Source organism: Pantherophis guttatus, chromosome 9 (genome assembly GCF_059756535.1).
Source record: "Pantherophis guttatus breed Tessera chromosome 9, ASM5975653v1, whole genome shotgun sequence".
In the NCBI taxonomy this organism is placed as follows: domain Eukaryota; kingdom Metazoa; phylum Chordata; class Lepidosauria; order Squamata; family Colubridae; genus Pantherophis; species Pantherophis guttatus.
The window spans coordinates 16,293,676-16,310,414 of NC_142071.1; the positions used below are offsets into that span (position 1 = coordinate 16,293,676).

The window sequence follows — 16,739 nt, forward strand, 5'->3', positions numbered from 1 at the left end:
GTGTTTGATCTTCATGACCAAAAACAAGGGGAATTTCTTGTATAATTCATTTTATTCAATGAATACAACTGTTGGAAAACCAAAAAGACTCAAGGTGACCCTGGACTGCCTCCTGGGCAGCAGCTGCTTCAAAGTCATCCATGGATTTAGAAAATCTCAATCTTCCTTCTTGACTGTTGCAATCAAGGCAACAGCTTTCCTTGATGTTAGGACCACAACAAAGTGATACTGACTTTGTAACTGGGAGAAGATTAGGCTGTACCAGCTCCTCACTTTGGAAAATACCCAGAATCCTATGGGAATTCAAGCCGGATCAAGTGAAGAAAACTGAAAGAAAGCCATTTATGCCTTGGAAAGTTAAACTGGTTGGCATTTTGAGAAGTCAAAAATAGGTCTTCTTTTTCAAATCAATGTTCAAGTTAATCAATTTTTGCTCTGGTTCTAGTTATGGTCTTATTCTATGCTTTAAGAATTATTTCACTTCTTAAATAGAATTGGAAAGAAATCTGAATTTTTCATATAGCAGATCCCTTTCATAAATGACTGCAATTTAACAGTCATGGGGACACTTTGATAAAACTTTGGTTGTGCCCCAAATATGTGTCAGTGCTTGATGGGCTCCATTATTTCAGTGAATTTACATGGGGAAGCAATAGCTGTGGGCCTTTGGATAAAAGCCTAGTTTGCTTCTCCTTCCCCATTGCAAGAATCTTACACTATACTATAAAGCAGTGGCTCCCAACCTTTGGGGCACCAGGGACTGGTTTCATGGAGAAAGATTTTTTCCATGGACTGGAGGTCGTGTGGTTTTGCATGCTGCCTGCATCCCATGGATGGGGCTTTGCTTCTTTGCGCTGCCCAGTTGCTGGCATGCTGCGGACCTGTGCTGGCCAATGGACCGGGGGTTGGGGACCCCTGCTATAAAGAACAACATAAAGTAGGAATTAAAAAAAAAAAGGTTAACATACCAGAATATTAAAAGATTCAACCAGGTTATGTTCTTAGCTTGTTCCCTATTCTATAGTCATCCTGAGAGGTACAATTTGTTCACCTCAACTTTCCATTCAGTATTCCAACCCTATAAAGAAAGCTGAGCCTTTATATCCAAAGAAGAAAGAGAAAGTTGTTCATTGTGTGTGTTTGAAAAATAAATGATGCAAATGTGACGGCTCTTAGAGCCTGCTTAAAGCAAGGGGCTCCTGGTGGGTCCTAAAACTAGGAGAACATGCCTCCACATACTACAGTGAATAGATACCACTACCTGCTCCAGAAGAGGCAGAGTAGGCTTTAGGAATGTCTTTAGAGCGTTCCTGGCCTGCAGTCCTCACAAACTTGACAGGCTGATCCTAATCGCCAAAGTTCACTGTGTACGTCTCTGCTGTGGTCATGGGAAAGGCAGTGCCAGTCATCTCCACCTCGGTTACTTCCTCTGTTACTGTCTCCCATTCTGTCACCGTCTCGGTGTAGACATCGGCATCCCAAGAAGTGGCTGATTCTGCAATGGGAGGCTCTTGGCTCCACGGTGGGAGCGTGGTGCTGCTGAACCAGAAGGAAAATGCAGAACTTGGAGGAACGGTGGTGGGAATGCTTGTGCTGGCTTTCCGCAGCCGTTCAAGCATCTTCTGGCGCAGGCGAGCTCTTTGGCGCATCCTCATCCTCCAGCGCATGCGCTCCTTAGGTGTCATGGGTCGTCCCAGCATGGGCCTCCCAAGTGGGTGATTGCCATTCATGGCTATGATCTCTCGGATGCGTTTCCAGTTGGACCGTGACAAGATGAAGTTGCACTGGGTGGCTCCAATGTCATAAAAGACGCTGCAGGTTTTGACACTCGGATTGTAGCCCTCGGCCTTGGCTGTAACGCGGTATTCGCCAGGATTCAGGATGCGCCAGTAATCTCCTCCAGTTGCTGGAACACAAGAGAGCAATATCTGATTAGCCATGGTGGCACAGTGGTTAGAATGCAGTATCACAGACTAATTCTGCCTGTGATATTCTGCCCACTGCCAGCAGTTTGGCAGTTTGAGTCTCACCAACCCAAAGTTGACTCAGCCTTCCGAGGACAGTAAAATGAGGACCCAGATTGTTGGGGGCAATATGCTGACTGTAAAATGTTTAGGGCTGTAAAGCACTGAAATGGTATGTAAGTCTAAGTGCTATTGCTATGATGCTGAAACTGATTGCAGATAAGGAAATGTGTTCCAGTATTTGAAGGGCTGCCACAAAGAAGAGGAAGGTCAACCTATTTTCCAAAGCACCAGAAGATAAGAAGCAATGGAAACTAAAGAAGGAGAGAAGCAAGAATTTCCTAACACTGAAAACAATCAATAGTACATTTTGGTCCATCACTGGAGGCTTTTTGTCTGAAATGGTATAGGTCTCCTACTTGAGCATGGGGTTGAACTAGAAGACTTACAAGGTCCCTTCCCACTCTGTTGTTCTTTGTGTGTGAAAAAAGGCGCGTGCTTTGCAAGCAAAAAGATCAAGGAGATGCGTGTGCTAAGAAGGCTCAAAGAAAGGACTTGTATATTTGTCTTCACTATTCTACGCATACCTGTTTGCACATCATGATTGATCCCCATCACAGAAATGGATGCATTTGCAATGGGATCTCCTTGTTGATCTGTCACTGTGCCCTTAATACCACGATGTACCTGTAAGACAAAGTCTTTAGGGTAGGAGAATTATATTTTTATTTTAAATTGTTTAGATGTTGCCTTTCCTGTGATCATCCACCTCGGGCCTCCAGGACACACTTCTGAAAAGTCCGTTAAGCTATTATGAAAACTCGGATGCCTGATAAGAACTCTGATGGTTCATAGGATACTTGGTATGTATTCCAAGTTAGTGCACTAGATATACTTCGTTTTGTACGCAACCGGAAAAAAACTTGTTCTGGTAATTGCCATCCATCAAAATGCTTGAGGGTGCTCAGAATAAGAACAGTGCAGGAACTAACTCTAAACACTGTCCAACCATCCAATATTTCTACTGTCCTTGAGTAGCAGACAACAGAAGAACTAAGCGAGCTTTCAATGTTCCAGTGAGGTACATAAAAACAATGTAATTTAGCATATTAGGCACTGATCTTGAACTAGAGATACTTAGATTTAAATCCCCATCCAGCCAAACAGTTTATTAAGTGACATGGAGCCAGTCACTTAGCTCAAGATAATAAGCTCATTGGCTTTTTGATGGGAGAGTAAGTAGAGACTGCTCTAAACACCATCTTGAGCTCCAAAGAAAACATGAATTATAAATGTAATTTTAAAATGTGCATTAATAATTTCCCTTTTTTCCATTAAAATTACTATTTGGAGACAACACATGAAAAGTACAACTGTTTTCCATTTACTCTATCCAACCAACTGTGTGGATGAACAACTTGTTCTCTTCATGACTTGGTGAAGGGCACTCACCTGTTACATGCAGATAGAAGTAATGGTATATTACTGGTTTAATCCTTACTGACTGACCCAGCCTAGCTGAAAAGATTTGTTCATTCTGTGGACCAACTCTGCACCTCACCTGCTCCATGAATGTCAGAAGAGATTCCTTGTTGTTTTCCCACTCCTGTGGAAGTTCACTTTCATGGGGAAATTTGTCACACCCAGGGTAGATGGAGAGCTCTAGACAGTTGGAGTGTAGGTAGCTGAAATCGTTCAGGGCTGAAAGAGTTAGCAGGAAAAGGACATCACCCTCTACTCTCCACTTAAGGGCTTAATTCCCTTGACAAACTCACTTCTACAAATTGTACAAAGACTGCAAAGTCAGAGGATGAAGTGAAATTTAGAAAACCTGATTGACGTTTAAATCCTCAAAGGGTGAATTTCATGAGAAACCAAATTTCATGAGAGAACTGCTTAAACAATAAAGATCTCCTATTTAGCCTCATTTCCTATTGGAGGTCACACCGACCCAGGAATCTATCTAAATCTAGTGTCACTGCTTCATACGCACTCACATACACACACAGACACATACAAGATTACAATTCTGAAATTTCCTTATCTCATGCCTTTAAATTCTTCATCTTGCTATTTTCTCCTTCCTTTTTATGTTCTGCAAAATGGGAAGATATTTTGAACCAAAAAGATCAACATTGTTATGAAAAAATATAGAATGACTCACATCCTCTATGCAAATTCAGAACCAAGGAGCAGAGGACCAAAAACGGCATTAGACAAACACAGGTTGAAAGCAAAAAGAGGCAGGAGAACTTGAAAGAATCTTGTTTGAAATGTGTACATCCACATGCAGCTATGTATTATCAATAATGGCACTTCCCCTAACAGATCAGCCTGTTGAGATTCCTTCTGCTTTTCTTCCATGCTTCATACTTACTGCCTGCTTGTGGTTTCCACTTGGCCCCATTGACAATCCCCATTCCGTTGGTCACATCTTGATCGTGACAGCCTCCACGAAACGTTTCCGTCATTGTGAGATGGGCTGATGCATAGGAAATCGCCAGCCAGCGGAAGATGGCATGGTCTGGGGTCTCTTTGGCTTCTGGATTTTCCTCTTCATAGTCCTCCAGAGATGGTGGACGACCTACTTCATTCTCATTGATGGGCCGAGCCATGTTAAATGGATAGGTAATGAGTTTCTCGCCCCCTTGGAAGTTGGCACCAAGCACAAAGGGGATCTTCTCCATCCAGGCTAAGATGGCCCTTACCTCAACTGCCACCTGGGAGAAAAACGTTCCAAAGTCAAGTCATGGATGCTGGAAAGAATGGGATCACACCAGAATATTCCAATGAAAAATAAGTATTTTTTTTCTTGTAAGCCATGATTAAGCTTTTTTTTTTTTTCATTTTAAAAGTGAAGCTATATAAGTTCTACTTCGGTTTCCATCTCAACTCCTGATGACTTCAAAATCAATTTAGTTTTCTTAGTAATAGCACGGAACCAATTTCTTCTAGAATGCTTTTTCAACAACTAGCCTAAAGCCCTGGGATTATGTGGCGCCCTTAACCAAATCCTCACAAGGTCCAACCCTGTTCAGCTTTTCTAAACTCAGCCAGCCCAAGCAGATGAAAACAAATAAAAAAGGTCAGGTCACTCTTTTTAACTGATGGAAGCTTGTTAAAGAGAGTTTCAACTTAGAAGTAAGAAGATTTTTTTTGACAGGGACAACAATTAATAAATGGAATAGCTTCCCACAGAGTTGTGGGTGTTCCATCACTGGAGATATTCAAAAATGGACTGAACAACTATTTGACCAGGATGGTATAAGGTCTCCTGCCTTAAGCAGGTAGTTGAACTAGAAGCCCCAAGATTCTATATTCTATGTTTCTTGAACTGGATTATTTCTGGCTTTAAAAACTCACATACATGTTTTAAGGGCTGGTGGGTTTTTCCTGCACCAGATGCTCACCCATCTTCTTCCATCTGTGTACTTACTGCAGGGCCGGATTTTCCTATAGGCTAACTAGGCTTCAGCCTAGGGCTTCAAGATCAAGAGGGGCCTACATTCAAATTGTTAGCAAAATTAAAATTACACTTTCACTATAGGTGAAAGGGCCTCATAAGTGGAATAGCCTAGGGTCTCTTTTCATCTAAATCCGGCCCTGACTTACTGCAGCATCTTCTGCAAGGTAGTGATCAGGAATTGGCATGTGGTGGTTGGGGACTCTGTGTGGTACCCATTTTCTTTCTTCCGCAGCCCATAGGATGCTGTTGAGATCAGGGAAGTTCTCAAAGAGATCAAAGCCTTCTTCATTCCAATGTCCCAGAGCCCAATTCCCTAATTCTGAGCCCTGAAAAGAAGAAGATGATGATTTTATCCATTCAATTGTGTCCAACTCTTGGCAATTCTATGGGCCTGGTCTCTCCATATCTTCCAATCTTACACTACTTCTTTGAGTTTTTCTGTGCTCTGGCTGGTGTCAGCTTTGATGATATCCAGCCACCATATTTTTTGGCAGCCTGGTTTCTTTTTACTGCTAACTCTTCCAAACATAATTGTTTTCTCCAGTGAATGACATGGCCAAAATGACATGGCCAAAATGCGGGGAAAAGAGGATATGCTTGCATAATCATATTCATGGCTAAACCTTACATTTATTTTTTATTGGTTTTTTGTTGTTTTTTGAGACAGCCTCAATCACAAGTAGGCCTCCCTATTTTTGTTCCCTGTGGTGATGATGCCAAAACAGCTGTCTAGGAACCATTAAGGTGTGTATAAAACTAACATGGCAGTTGTCAGGCTGCAAATTGCTTGGATGCTTTGTGCTCAACTTGGGCAGAAGACCTAATTCTGAAATGGCTCAAGCAGCCAACTTTTTTGTTTTTCTAGTAAAGAAAGCAAGGCACAGCTATGCAAAGCCAAGGGAGATCTTAGTGTGCATAAATTTAGAAAGTTAGCAAACTGGTGCATTTCCATCTTTTTTTTTTTTTTTTTTTGGTAATAGCCCCAACTCTTCCAGTTTGGGGTTCCCTCCATATGTCTTTGGATTCCTTCAGCTCAGTCTACAGAGTCAGACTCACCATTTGGCTGGCAATCTCATAGCCATCAGGATTAAGCGATGGGACAAGGTGGATGCGGGTTTCCGTCACCAGGTTCCGGATGCGTGGATTTCCATCCTTGAACTCCTTGCATATAAACTGCATCAGCATAAGCAGCAGCTCCCGACCCAACACCTCATTGCCATGGATGCCAGCTGTATAGCGGAATTCTGGCTCTCCTATAATAATTCAAAATGGAAAGTTGCTAATACTCCATTAGAAAATGCAACAAAGAGTCCATATTAACATCAATACCCATAATGCTATTCCCTTCCCCTGGAAGCTGTGTTATGCAAAAGGCAGAAAGAAAGTAGAGGGCAAAAGAAATTAGAAGCACATTTTATAAGGTAATGAAAATCCACTACTTGATCTATTTATTTTCTTTTCTTTTTATGAGCCTGTACTCCCTTTATTTGGAGTGGAGTTGGGACAACTGAATGGAGCTAAGCGTTTACTGGCTGGATGCCCTTCCTGACGCCTTTGTGGAGTTCACAGCAGATATTTTCTTTTTGTGTCCTGATAGAGAAACCTCTGCCACTGCCTAGGATTGAACTCTCAGCCTCTAAGGAACCATGTAGCTCCCACTACTTGATCTAATATTATACTATTTATTGCTTTGATTATTTATGACATAATCTCTATCAAGTATGACTTTAACATGATAATTTTTAGATCTGCAGGTAGTCCTTGACTTAGAAGTATTTGTTTAGTAACCATTTGAAATTACAACAGGACTGAAAAAAGTGGCTTATGACCAGGGTTGGTATTGACTTACCTTCGCTACCATTTTGCAAATGTGAGCACACACGTGCGCTTGCTTTGCTCACGCGTGATACCTCTGAGTATGCGCAGGACCTTCTGTACATGTGCAGAGCATCAAAAATGGGACATGATGATATCTGGGCAGGTGGGCGGAGCCTCCCACAGCACTGCTACCGATTTGCCCGAACTGGCTAGAACCGGCTGAATACCACTACTGCTTATGACCAGTCTTCATGTTTATGACCATTACAGCATCCCAACAGTCATATGATCAAAGTTTGGGTGCTTGGCAACCAGCATGTATTTATGACAGGTCCATGGTCATTTGATTGTCATTTGCAACCTTCCCAGCTGGTGGGAAAGCCAGATTGACTTAATGACTGCAAGACTCACTTAACGACCACACTGATTTGTTTAACAACCATGGCAAAAAAGATAACATAATTGAATGCTACTAGCACTTAACAACCACCCTGCTGATAATAATAAGTAAAATTTGTGTGTTGTATTGTACATGTATGTCTGTTATGTCTTTGGGTATACACAGAGATTCTTCTCTTGAACTAAGACAAAAAGATCTGTGATCCGATCTGCATAATACTTGGGGATGTCTGCGTCTTTGGGACCTGGCCTGCTGAAGGCAGTGGGATTCTTACCCAGTTCATGCTCGCCTGGATTATCGGATATCTCCATAGCATAGATCTTAAGTCCTCGAAAGCTTTTGCCAATATTGTAGATGCGGGTGATGGTGGGACATTCTTCATTCACTACTTTCATAAGCTGCAGGGAAGGAAAACAATGGTACTCCCAGCCAGAAAATTGAAGATAGAGAAGCGATTAGAAGTAGGTTCATGGAAGCTTTTGAAGCATTCACATCCTGCAATGGTGCTGAGCTCCATCTAAGGAGAATTCATAGGACATACAATCCATCTCAGACACACTGTTGTGCTCAAGTTGAAATCGAAATGAGTGGATATATCACCTACTATTCTTTACCTCTTTATTTCTAACCTGCCTAAATCCTGTCTTCAAAACAGCATTTCTTGAAGAGTAAAGATCTTTTTCAACATGCATATTTACCTGTCTCATATCCTTGTAGTTGTGATGGCGAAAGTCCAGGTTGTCCACTGATGTCATCACTTCATTTTGCAAACTGTAATAGCTGTGGATGCCTGCAAAAAGAGAGGGGGAGAAAGAAAGGAAGGACAGATTAAACATGGCAGGAACTTTAATATCAAATCTTCTCTCTCTGATACCAAACCAATAGCTGCTTATGACCCAGTCAGAATTTTAGCTCCACTTAGACCAGTTTAGCTACCCTGTTTCCCTCAAAATAAGGCATCCCCTGATAATAAGCCCAATTGGGCTTTTGAGCGCATGGCAATAAGGCCAAGCGCTTATTTCAGGATTCAAAAAAATATAAGACAGGGTCTTATTTTCGGAGAAACACAGTAGCAGCAGACCCCTAAGAGCTTAGTCTTTCCCATCTCCTTCCACAAATTACCTTTTTTTTAAAATGGTCGTTTTGAACTGGACAAGGGACCAAGGGCCACTGTTTCTTCCATACTTACTGGAGAGGGGACAGCCCAGAACTTCCAATCTTATACAGAGGCTACCATTCCATGTCAATGGATAGAGCCGAATATAACGAGCCACCTTCGGTTCCGGGAATTCGGTCATCACAGGAGTGTCTTTGTCAACATTTCCATAAAAAAGCTAGAAAAGGGAGAAGGAGAAAGAGGGACAGCTGCTTTTTTTTTTTTTTTTTTGACAGTCAAGAAGATCCAGCTACTATAGAACTGTATCCTTGAGCCTCTCATTTTATTTTTTTTCAAGATCATTCTAATGTACTATAGCGCTTCAGAGTCCTTTGGGCATATGCCCATTAAAAGAAGTATTTTTTAAAAAAAATTCTGCCAAACTTTTCATATCAATTGGTGCTCCCTTGAACAATTTTTAAAATAATTTTGATTGTCCTATGAGTTTGCACCATCAAATCTGATCATTTTCTCTGCAGTCCACTGGAAATTAATCTTGAAATTGATAGACAGATTTGCAAATAAAGGAATTACCAAAGTAAAGAGTGACTATGGGCCTCAGACTTTCTCAACCCCTTGAAATCAACAGCACAGTACAGGTCCTGGCTAATCAGGATAAAGTTTTTAGTACCCCAGGGCTGACTTTTTCTACTTTTGCATCTTTCAGCTTGTTGGGATTAGAACTTCCATAATTCCCAGCCAGCAGAGTCACTGCCAATTTTGGGAATTTCTGTTTCAGCCCATCTGGACCCTCTCAGGTCAAGTGAGGTATGAATAAAAGAACATTGTTAAAAGACAGATCATTTCACATCAGGCACCAGAAGGATTTTGCAAGGTCAAGTACATACCATTTCTTCATAACCATTACTGTACATGAGCCAGTTCTGGCTATCGTTGCTAAAGCCAATGTAGAAAGTGGTGACAAAGTCCTCACTAGGATAGAGAAAGAGAAGGCTGATCAGTGGGAGGTAGGAAGCTGGCTGGAGGCAACATCAGCATTCTCGACTCTCCTCCTTTTAAGAAAACCAGAATTCTAGTCTTGATGAAGAGAACCTGAATATAGGAGTGATGCTTGGAAAGGACTCAAAAACTGGGAGATGGTCCAGAAAACTTCCACTAATCAGGAACTGGAATGCCCCAATATAGCAATAATTATACAACAATTATAATGTTTTACTTAATACCGTACCATCATGTAGAATTCATTGTCCTCTTTAGTTGCAGAATTGTAGAGCATGCAGAGATCCAATACAGAGCAAGCAATATATTGTGGTGGTCCACTTTTCCCATCCACATCCATTTATTTCATCCATTCAACTGATCCTTCAAGACCCCACACATACAGTAGACTTGCCCAGACCCTCACATACTGGAGCAGAGAATCCCGGCCTTGGGTGATGACTCCCGTGAACTTGGTAATTCGTCTTGTATCCACCTGGATCCACTGTATGCTACTGTCATCTTCTGCACACCATGCGCCATCGAAGTAATCATTCTCATTGGATCCAGCCTGGAGGGGAAAAATAATAAGGAAAGCACAGAAATACATCTTTAAATCAGCATTGAACTGATTTAAAGCATGCAAAGCATGCAAATTGTTCAACTTTCTGGGAAAAGATGTGTTTTAACAGATTAAAAGATTAACAGAGTTTGAAGGGACCTTGTCGGTCATCTAGTCCAACCCCCTCACCCAAGCAGGAGACCCTACACCATTTCTGTCGTGTGCCAAAAACGGAGGGAGGTTGCACACATGGGTGCCCACACCCATAATTCAATGGGCCCCACCCACTCCCCACACTTTTGGCAAGCGATGGCACGGTGGGCCCGGTAGGCCTGTTTTTCGGTCTCCCCAGGCTCCAGAGGCTTTCTAGAAGTCTGGGGAGGGCAAAAACGGCCTTCCCCACCCCTCCGGAGGCCTTCCAGAGGCCGGAAATGGCCTGTTTGCTGACTTCCGGTGGGACTGGAAGTCGGGAAACAGGATCTTTCCGGCCACTGGAGAGCCTCCCGGAGTGGGAAGGCTGTTTTCATCCTCCCCAGACTTCTAGAAAGCCTCTGGAGCCTGGGGAGACTGAAAAACAGGCCTTCCCCACCCCTGGAGGCCCTCCAGAGGCAGGAAACAGCCTGTTTCCCAACTTTCGGTGGGCCCAGAAGGCCTGAAAATCAGAAGGCCGGTGTGCGCATGCATGCCGGAACTGAGCTAGGGCAATACTCGCGTGCCCACCGATATAGCTCCACGTGCCACCTGTGGCACGCGTGCCATAGGTTCACCATCACAGGTGTAGGGTCTCCCGCTTGGGTGGGGGGGTTGGACTAGATAACCTACAAGGTCCATTCCAACTCTGTTAATCTGTTAAGGTTGAATCTCTCCTTAATCAGTTTCCATCCATTATTCCTTGTCTGGCCTTCAGGTACCTTGGAAAATAGCTTGACCCCTTCCTCTCTGTGGCAGCATCTCAAATATTGGAAGACTGCTATCATGTCTCCCCTGGTCCTTCTCTTCACTAGACTAGCCATGCCCAGTTCCTGCAACCTTTCTTCATATGTTCCCTCCAGTCCCCTAATCATCTTTATTGCTCTCCTCTGCACTCTTTCTAGAATCTCAACGTCTTTTTTATAGCGTGATGACCAAAACTAGATGAAGTATTCTAGGTGTGATCTTACTAAGGCTTTATAAAGTATTAGTACCTCCCTTGATCTTGATTGAATCCCTCTATTTAATGCAATTTAGGATTACATTGGGTTTTTTGGCTGCCGCCGCACACTCTTGGCTCATATTTAATTGGTTGTCCTCTAAGACTCCAAGATCCCTCTCAGTTACTGCTATTAAGCCTGGTTTCACCCAGTCTATATGTGTATTTTTTGTTTTTCTTGCCTAAGTGCAAGACTTTTATTTTTCTCTACATTGAATTTCATTTTATTAGATAGAGCCCAATGTTCAAGTCTGTCAAGATCCATCTGGATCTTGAGCCTATCATCTAGGGTGTTGTCTATTCCTGCCAGTTTAGTATCATCCACAAATTTGGTAAGTTCCCCTTCTAATCCCTCATCTAAGTCATTTATGAAGATATTGAAGAGTACTGGGCCTAAGACAGAATCTTGTGGTAGCCCACTGTTTACTTCCCTCCGTGTAGATGTAGTACCATTAAGGACTACTCATTGAGTGTGGTTTGTCAGCCAGTTACAAATCCATCTGATGATGATGCTATCTGTCCCACTTTTTTCTATCTTATCAAGAAGTAGATTGTAGTCTAATTTGTTGAATGTCTTGCTGAAGTCAAGGTATACTATATCCACAGTATTTCACTGATCCATTAATTTAGACACTGTGTTGAATGAAGCGGGTAATTACCAATACCCAGAATCGCTGGGAGTTCGGCAGCAAATAAATTTAAATTATGGATGGTCACCCAATCACTAGATATTTAAAATAGATTTGACATTTTGTCCACCTATTGACCCCTTCCCAAGGATCTAGGATAGCCAGATGTTGTTATTTAATAATATTTAATAATATCATTGAAGGATGCAAGCTGTGCCTAGTAAAACTGCCTTTTGCAATTGACTGATAGTGATTTTGTCAATGCCAATGATGTTCAAGTGGTGCTCTAAATGCTTTGGAATTGCAACCAAGGTATCTACATTGCTACTGGTACTATCTTTACTTTCTTCTGCCATAGGTATTCTACTTCTACTTCTATTTTGTGATTTTTCTCCATTCTTTTTCTTCTCTTCTGCTTTCTCCAGATATTACAATGTCCACTATCCAGACTTTTAATTTATATATTAATATCATTTCAGAGACATACATTTACTACTTCAGATATCAATTCCAGGAAATACCTGCATATTGAGACGTCCACGCTGAGCTCCTAAACCATGTCGCAGCATGGAAGAAGACAAGATCTGATCATCCTCAATTCGATGAGATTCCATTCCAATGGGAGGGCATTCTGAAAATCCAAATACACGGGCAGGTCACACTTGCAGTCACTTTGATAAGCAGCTGCTGCATCAGTTGTCTTAAGAAATTCTAAAAGCAATACTTTTAAACAGTTATATAGTCAAGCAAAGACTTTCAATGGCAAAATACAGAATGGTTAGGATTTCATAAATAGATACAGTCAGTTGCATTGATGCATGTGCAGATAGTTCTTATCTTACAACCAGAGCTTTCCTCCCCTCTTATACTAAACAGAATCAAGGTTGGGTTGCTTTGAGTCCCTTTCTCATACTTCCTTCTTTCCCAGGACTGAGATGCTTATTTCTCATTTATTTTCTCTTAACGGTTCTTCTACCGACTCTTGCATTCCTTTGACAGCATGATCTCTGCACTCTTTTATACTTACTTATTTTCTCTTCTGGAGTCCACACATTTTCATCAGTTTCCCATTTTTTCCCTCCTGTTTTCTTTGGCTTCCCTGCATGCAAAGAAGAGGCAAAGAAGTTATTCAAGTAGGAAAGAAAGCAACCAAGAGGATAAAGACAGTAATTGAGAAACTGATGCATGAAAGGGAGGCACTGGATAGATAAAGGTTAGAGGTCTCTTTCTCCAATCTTCTGAAGTCCAGGATCCTAGGTTCGTTCGTAGGAGCTGCTTGGCAGAGCCTAAGCACCAATTATTCTGCCTGAATATAACACCAAAGCAAATAATCTTTAAATTACAAGCTCAAGAAAATGCTTCTCTCTTCTTTCTGAAGCTTACCCACCTTTCTCCTTGCTTTTCTCCTCTGTCCATTTGCTCTCCTCTGTTCCACCCTCCTCTTCCTCCTTGCTACTGCCTCCTCCTTTCTTAGGCTTCTCTGATTCAGAGAAAAGAGAAAAAGTGTTAATATTTGGCATTGAGATTCCCAACAGTGCAGACTCATTCTTTCTCAAGTTCTTCTTTGTTGGGGCAAATGTACAAATAAGGAAGGTAAGTAAAGCAGACTGATGGAAGTGCAAAGCCAAAGTGGTGGCTTACAGTTGATGGAGAAGTGATGATTATGTAGCTGTGCTAATTCATGGAAGACATTATTGGGGCTGAGTTGCAGGGATGCCAATGTTGACTCCCTTCCTTGCTTGAAATCAGATAGATTGGGAACTCAACTTGGGATCTGCCACATCTTGGGTTCAACCAGTTCATCCAATTCACATTCCTTCCTAACAACAATCCCCTTCCTGCAGGCTCAGGCCAACCCAGTTTCCATGTCCTCATTTGGTTTGAGTTTCTCCTCATCTATCTCCATCTCACCTTCATCTGTTTCGCTGGGAAATTTTTTGGGCTCCTGGGGAGGCAGACCATAATCCACTACAGAGGAAAATGAAATCAGAAATGCAGTTAAAGGAGCATTCAGAGTCTCCACAGTTTCATCATCCTTTCAAACTGAGCTATTCCAACTTCATGATAGATATATTCATAGGGATTTTTTCAAGATGGATTTTTTCAGCATGATTCAAAGCTGTCTCCATAGCCTAGATGTTCTCCAGAAATATGGACTTTCCAGAACTCCTAGCCAACATAGTTAGGAACTTTTGGAATGAGAAGTTTCAACATATTTGTACACTATTATTTTGGATAAGGCTGATCTAAAGATCATGGTGCAGCAATCACATCTGGACTTGGCCACTTCAGAAACTTATGTATATTGTTGTATATTTCTGAGAAGACAGAAAAAAAGTGGAGCAAATAAATACTCCATTATATAATCATTAATTTAACTTTTCTCCATATCCTAAAATGTTTATTTCATGACCAAGCTAGCGAAGCCCAGTATTAATAAAGAAGTTTACAACCTATACTGTAGTCACCTAACTGGTCTTCAGAATGGGGAGAAGGTGAAGAATATTGCCTTCTTCCACCCCATGGTCCCAGCAAAATCAGTTATAGAGGGAATTTTTTTCCAGCAGGGAAAGAAATAACACAACATTCTCTCTTGCAATTGCTCAGCTGTTCCATATTAATAGTTTCATAGTAAACAAAGAAGTGTACATAAAAGAAAATTCTTGGGCCCCTTTCCAACTGGAGGTTCAAGAATACCGAAATGGATTTGCGTCTCTTGAAGACCAAGTTGACCCTTCAGATTTATCTCTTCTGACAAAGGTCCACTATACACTTGCTGTGTTGGGAAGTCTCCTGGTGTACATTAAAGCAACATCAGGACCCATTCCACCTTCCTAGCTGAAAGGGGGAAGTCAACTGAGGAACGTCTCTGCATTGTTTCATATATGCCATTCTTTCTCAGCCTGGTTCTTCCTGGATGTGGCTCATGCACAAGATAGAAAGAAAATTGTAGCCCCACACATTAGTCAAGCACCAATAGGGAGAATTCTGTTCCAAGCCATGTGCTTACCTAAGAACTCCAGTGATCGCTCAGGAACAAACATTAGAGAAATTGCAAAAGAATCTATGTGAAGGAGACTCATCTTGGGAGAAAGAGATTAATCAGCAGAATAATGCTGATTACTCTTCTTTTGTGACTCTTCCATAAAAGACATGAAATAGCACATACCATCTTCATAATCTGGCAGCTGTAACCCTCCATCATAGTGATTCTCGAAAGGACGGGTGGGAGATTCCTCCACCTTCTCTGCTGAGCAAAACAGAAACAGAAGTTGGATTCCAAAGAGGCAATAACTCTTTGGTTAAAGTTTGGAATAAGGCTGTCAACATCCAACTTGAGTACTCCAATAAAAGTCCAGGATCATTTTCGTTTATGAGAAACCTACTGGTTTATTGAATACATAACATGATATTACTGAGGTAAAACTAACTCTGAATTTATCTAGCAGCAGTTCACAATATTAAACAATGAATTTCCCAACCCAACCCCCAGGATCCCAAATAGAGTATGTAAACAAGTTCTCTTATTATGGGAACCATCTGCCTTTCTCTTCACACGTTGTTAATATGTCCTTGAAAAGTTTCCACATTTTCACAAGCTTCTGTGGGACTGCAGGAGTTTCATTTCTCCGACTAACCCATTTATAATCAACACCTCTCCCACTTTCTATAATGACAAGTTGAAACAAATGAGGCATGTAGCTGCCAATGTTTCACTCTTGACAAAGGCATTTCTAAGTAGACCATGCTCTTTTTCTGCTACCAACTGACTCAAGATTAAGTGATTAGAAGCACGAAACATGTGGCTGGCAGTCTTAAAATTGGAGACTATGAAATATCTTCTGTCTCTCCTGTAATTCATAGCAGGAGGAAGTGGGTGAAGATTCCCCCTTGCCCACTATATGAAGTTGATCAGGAAGAGATTATCCAGTTAAGATTAGTTGTGCAATCTGAGTGTGTGTGCATGCATGCACATCTTGGAGTCAGTGTTGACTCTTGGCAGCTGTGTGGACCAAGTCCCTGCAATTTTGTTGGCAAGAATTCAGAAGTGCTTTACTAATGCTTCTTCCTAGGGCTGAGAGAGAATGCCTGGCCCAAGGACACCCAGATGGCTTTGTGTCTAAAGCAGGACTAGAGCTTTTGGACTCCCAGTTTTTAGCCTAGTGCCTTAATCACTGCATGAACCAGGTTCTCTACTAATCAGAAGTTGAATTTTTTTTCTAAAAAGAATTGATAGGCTTCTAAGGTCACTGTGTTCCATTTGTGTCTGAAACTAAATTCCTGAAGTGTTTTAAGCTTTATGAACTTTCAATATGTACCTAGATTGGGAGGGAAAACTCTTTCAAAGGAAGTGGAAAGAAATAGGCTAAATATCCCCCTAGAGTGGTATTTCTGAACCTTGGCAACTTGGAGATGTATGGACTTCAATTCCCACAACTGAAGAGAATTGAATCCACACATCTTAAACTTCTCAAGGTTGCCCACTACAACCCTCAGTGAGAAACAATAATAATAACAATAATATAACAATTTGTCCTACCCATCCACCAAAATGGCCATCTATTGTCGATGTTGTAAAAACAGTGGCTTTCCAAGGATTCAATAACCTTCCCAGC

The 16,739-nt window shown here is 41.6% G+C and overlaps 1 protein-coding gene across 4 annotated transcripts in view; it reads right to left on the bottom strand.

The window, feature by feature from the left end:
* Nucleotides 1–33: 33 nt before the first annotated feature.
* Nucleotides 34–16,739, bottom strand: part of AEBP1 (AE binding protein 1) — a 30,973-nt gene continuing 14,267 nt past the window's right edge. The window contains exons 7-22 of one of the 4 annotated variants that reach the window (XM_034436953.3): nucleotides 15,293–15,370; nucleotides 14,035–14,091; nucleotides 13,511–13,603; nucleotides 13,151–13,222; nucleotides 12,645–12,754; nucleotides 10,175–10,314; nucleotides 9,653–9,737; nucleotides 8,838–8,982; nucleotides 8,347–8,438; nucleotides 7,923–8,046; nucleotides 6,487–6,683; nucleotides 5,577–5,756; nucleotides 4,342–4,684; nucleotides 3,526–3,665; nucleotides 2,552–2,651; nucleotides 34–1,906 (exon numbers count right to left, since the gene is read on the bottom strand). In XM_034436953.3, the coding sequence (XP_034292844.1) occupies nucleotides 1,347–1,906; nucleotides 2,552–2,651; nucleotides 3,526–3,665; nucleotides 4,342–4,684; nucleotides 5,577–5,756; nucleotides 6,487–6,683; nucleotides 7,923–8,046; nucleotides 8,347–8,438; nucleotides 8,838–8,982; nucleotides 9,653–9,737; nucleotides 10,175–10,314; nucleotides 12,645–12,754; nucleotides 13,151–13,222; nucleotides 13,511–13,603; nucleotides 14,035–14,091; nucleotides 15,293–15,370 (2,516 nt within the window). In that variant the 3' untranslated portion in view covers nucleotides 34–1,346. Of the gene's footprint in view, nucleotides 1,907–2,551; nucleotides 2,652–3,525; nucleotides 3,666–4,341; nucleotides 4,685–5,576; nucleotides 5,757–6,486; nucleotides 6,684–7,922; nucleotides 8,047–8,346; nucleotides 8,439–8,837; nucleotides 8,983–9,652; nucleotides 9,738–10,174; nucleotides 10,315–12,644; nucleotides 12,755–13,150; nucleotides 13,223–13,510; nucleotides 13,604–14,034; nucleotides 14,092–15,292; nucleotides 15,374–16,739 lie in introns of all 4 variants that reach the window. The other 3 variants (XM_034436952.3, XM_034436955.3, XM_034436954.3) reach the window with 3 other exon arrangements.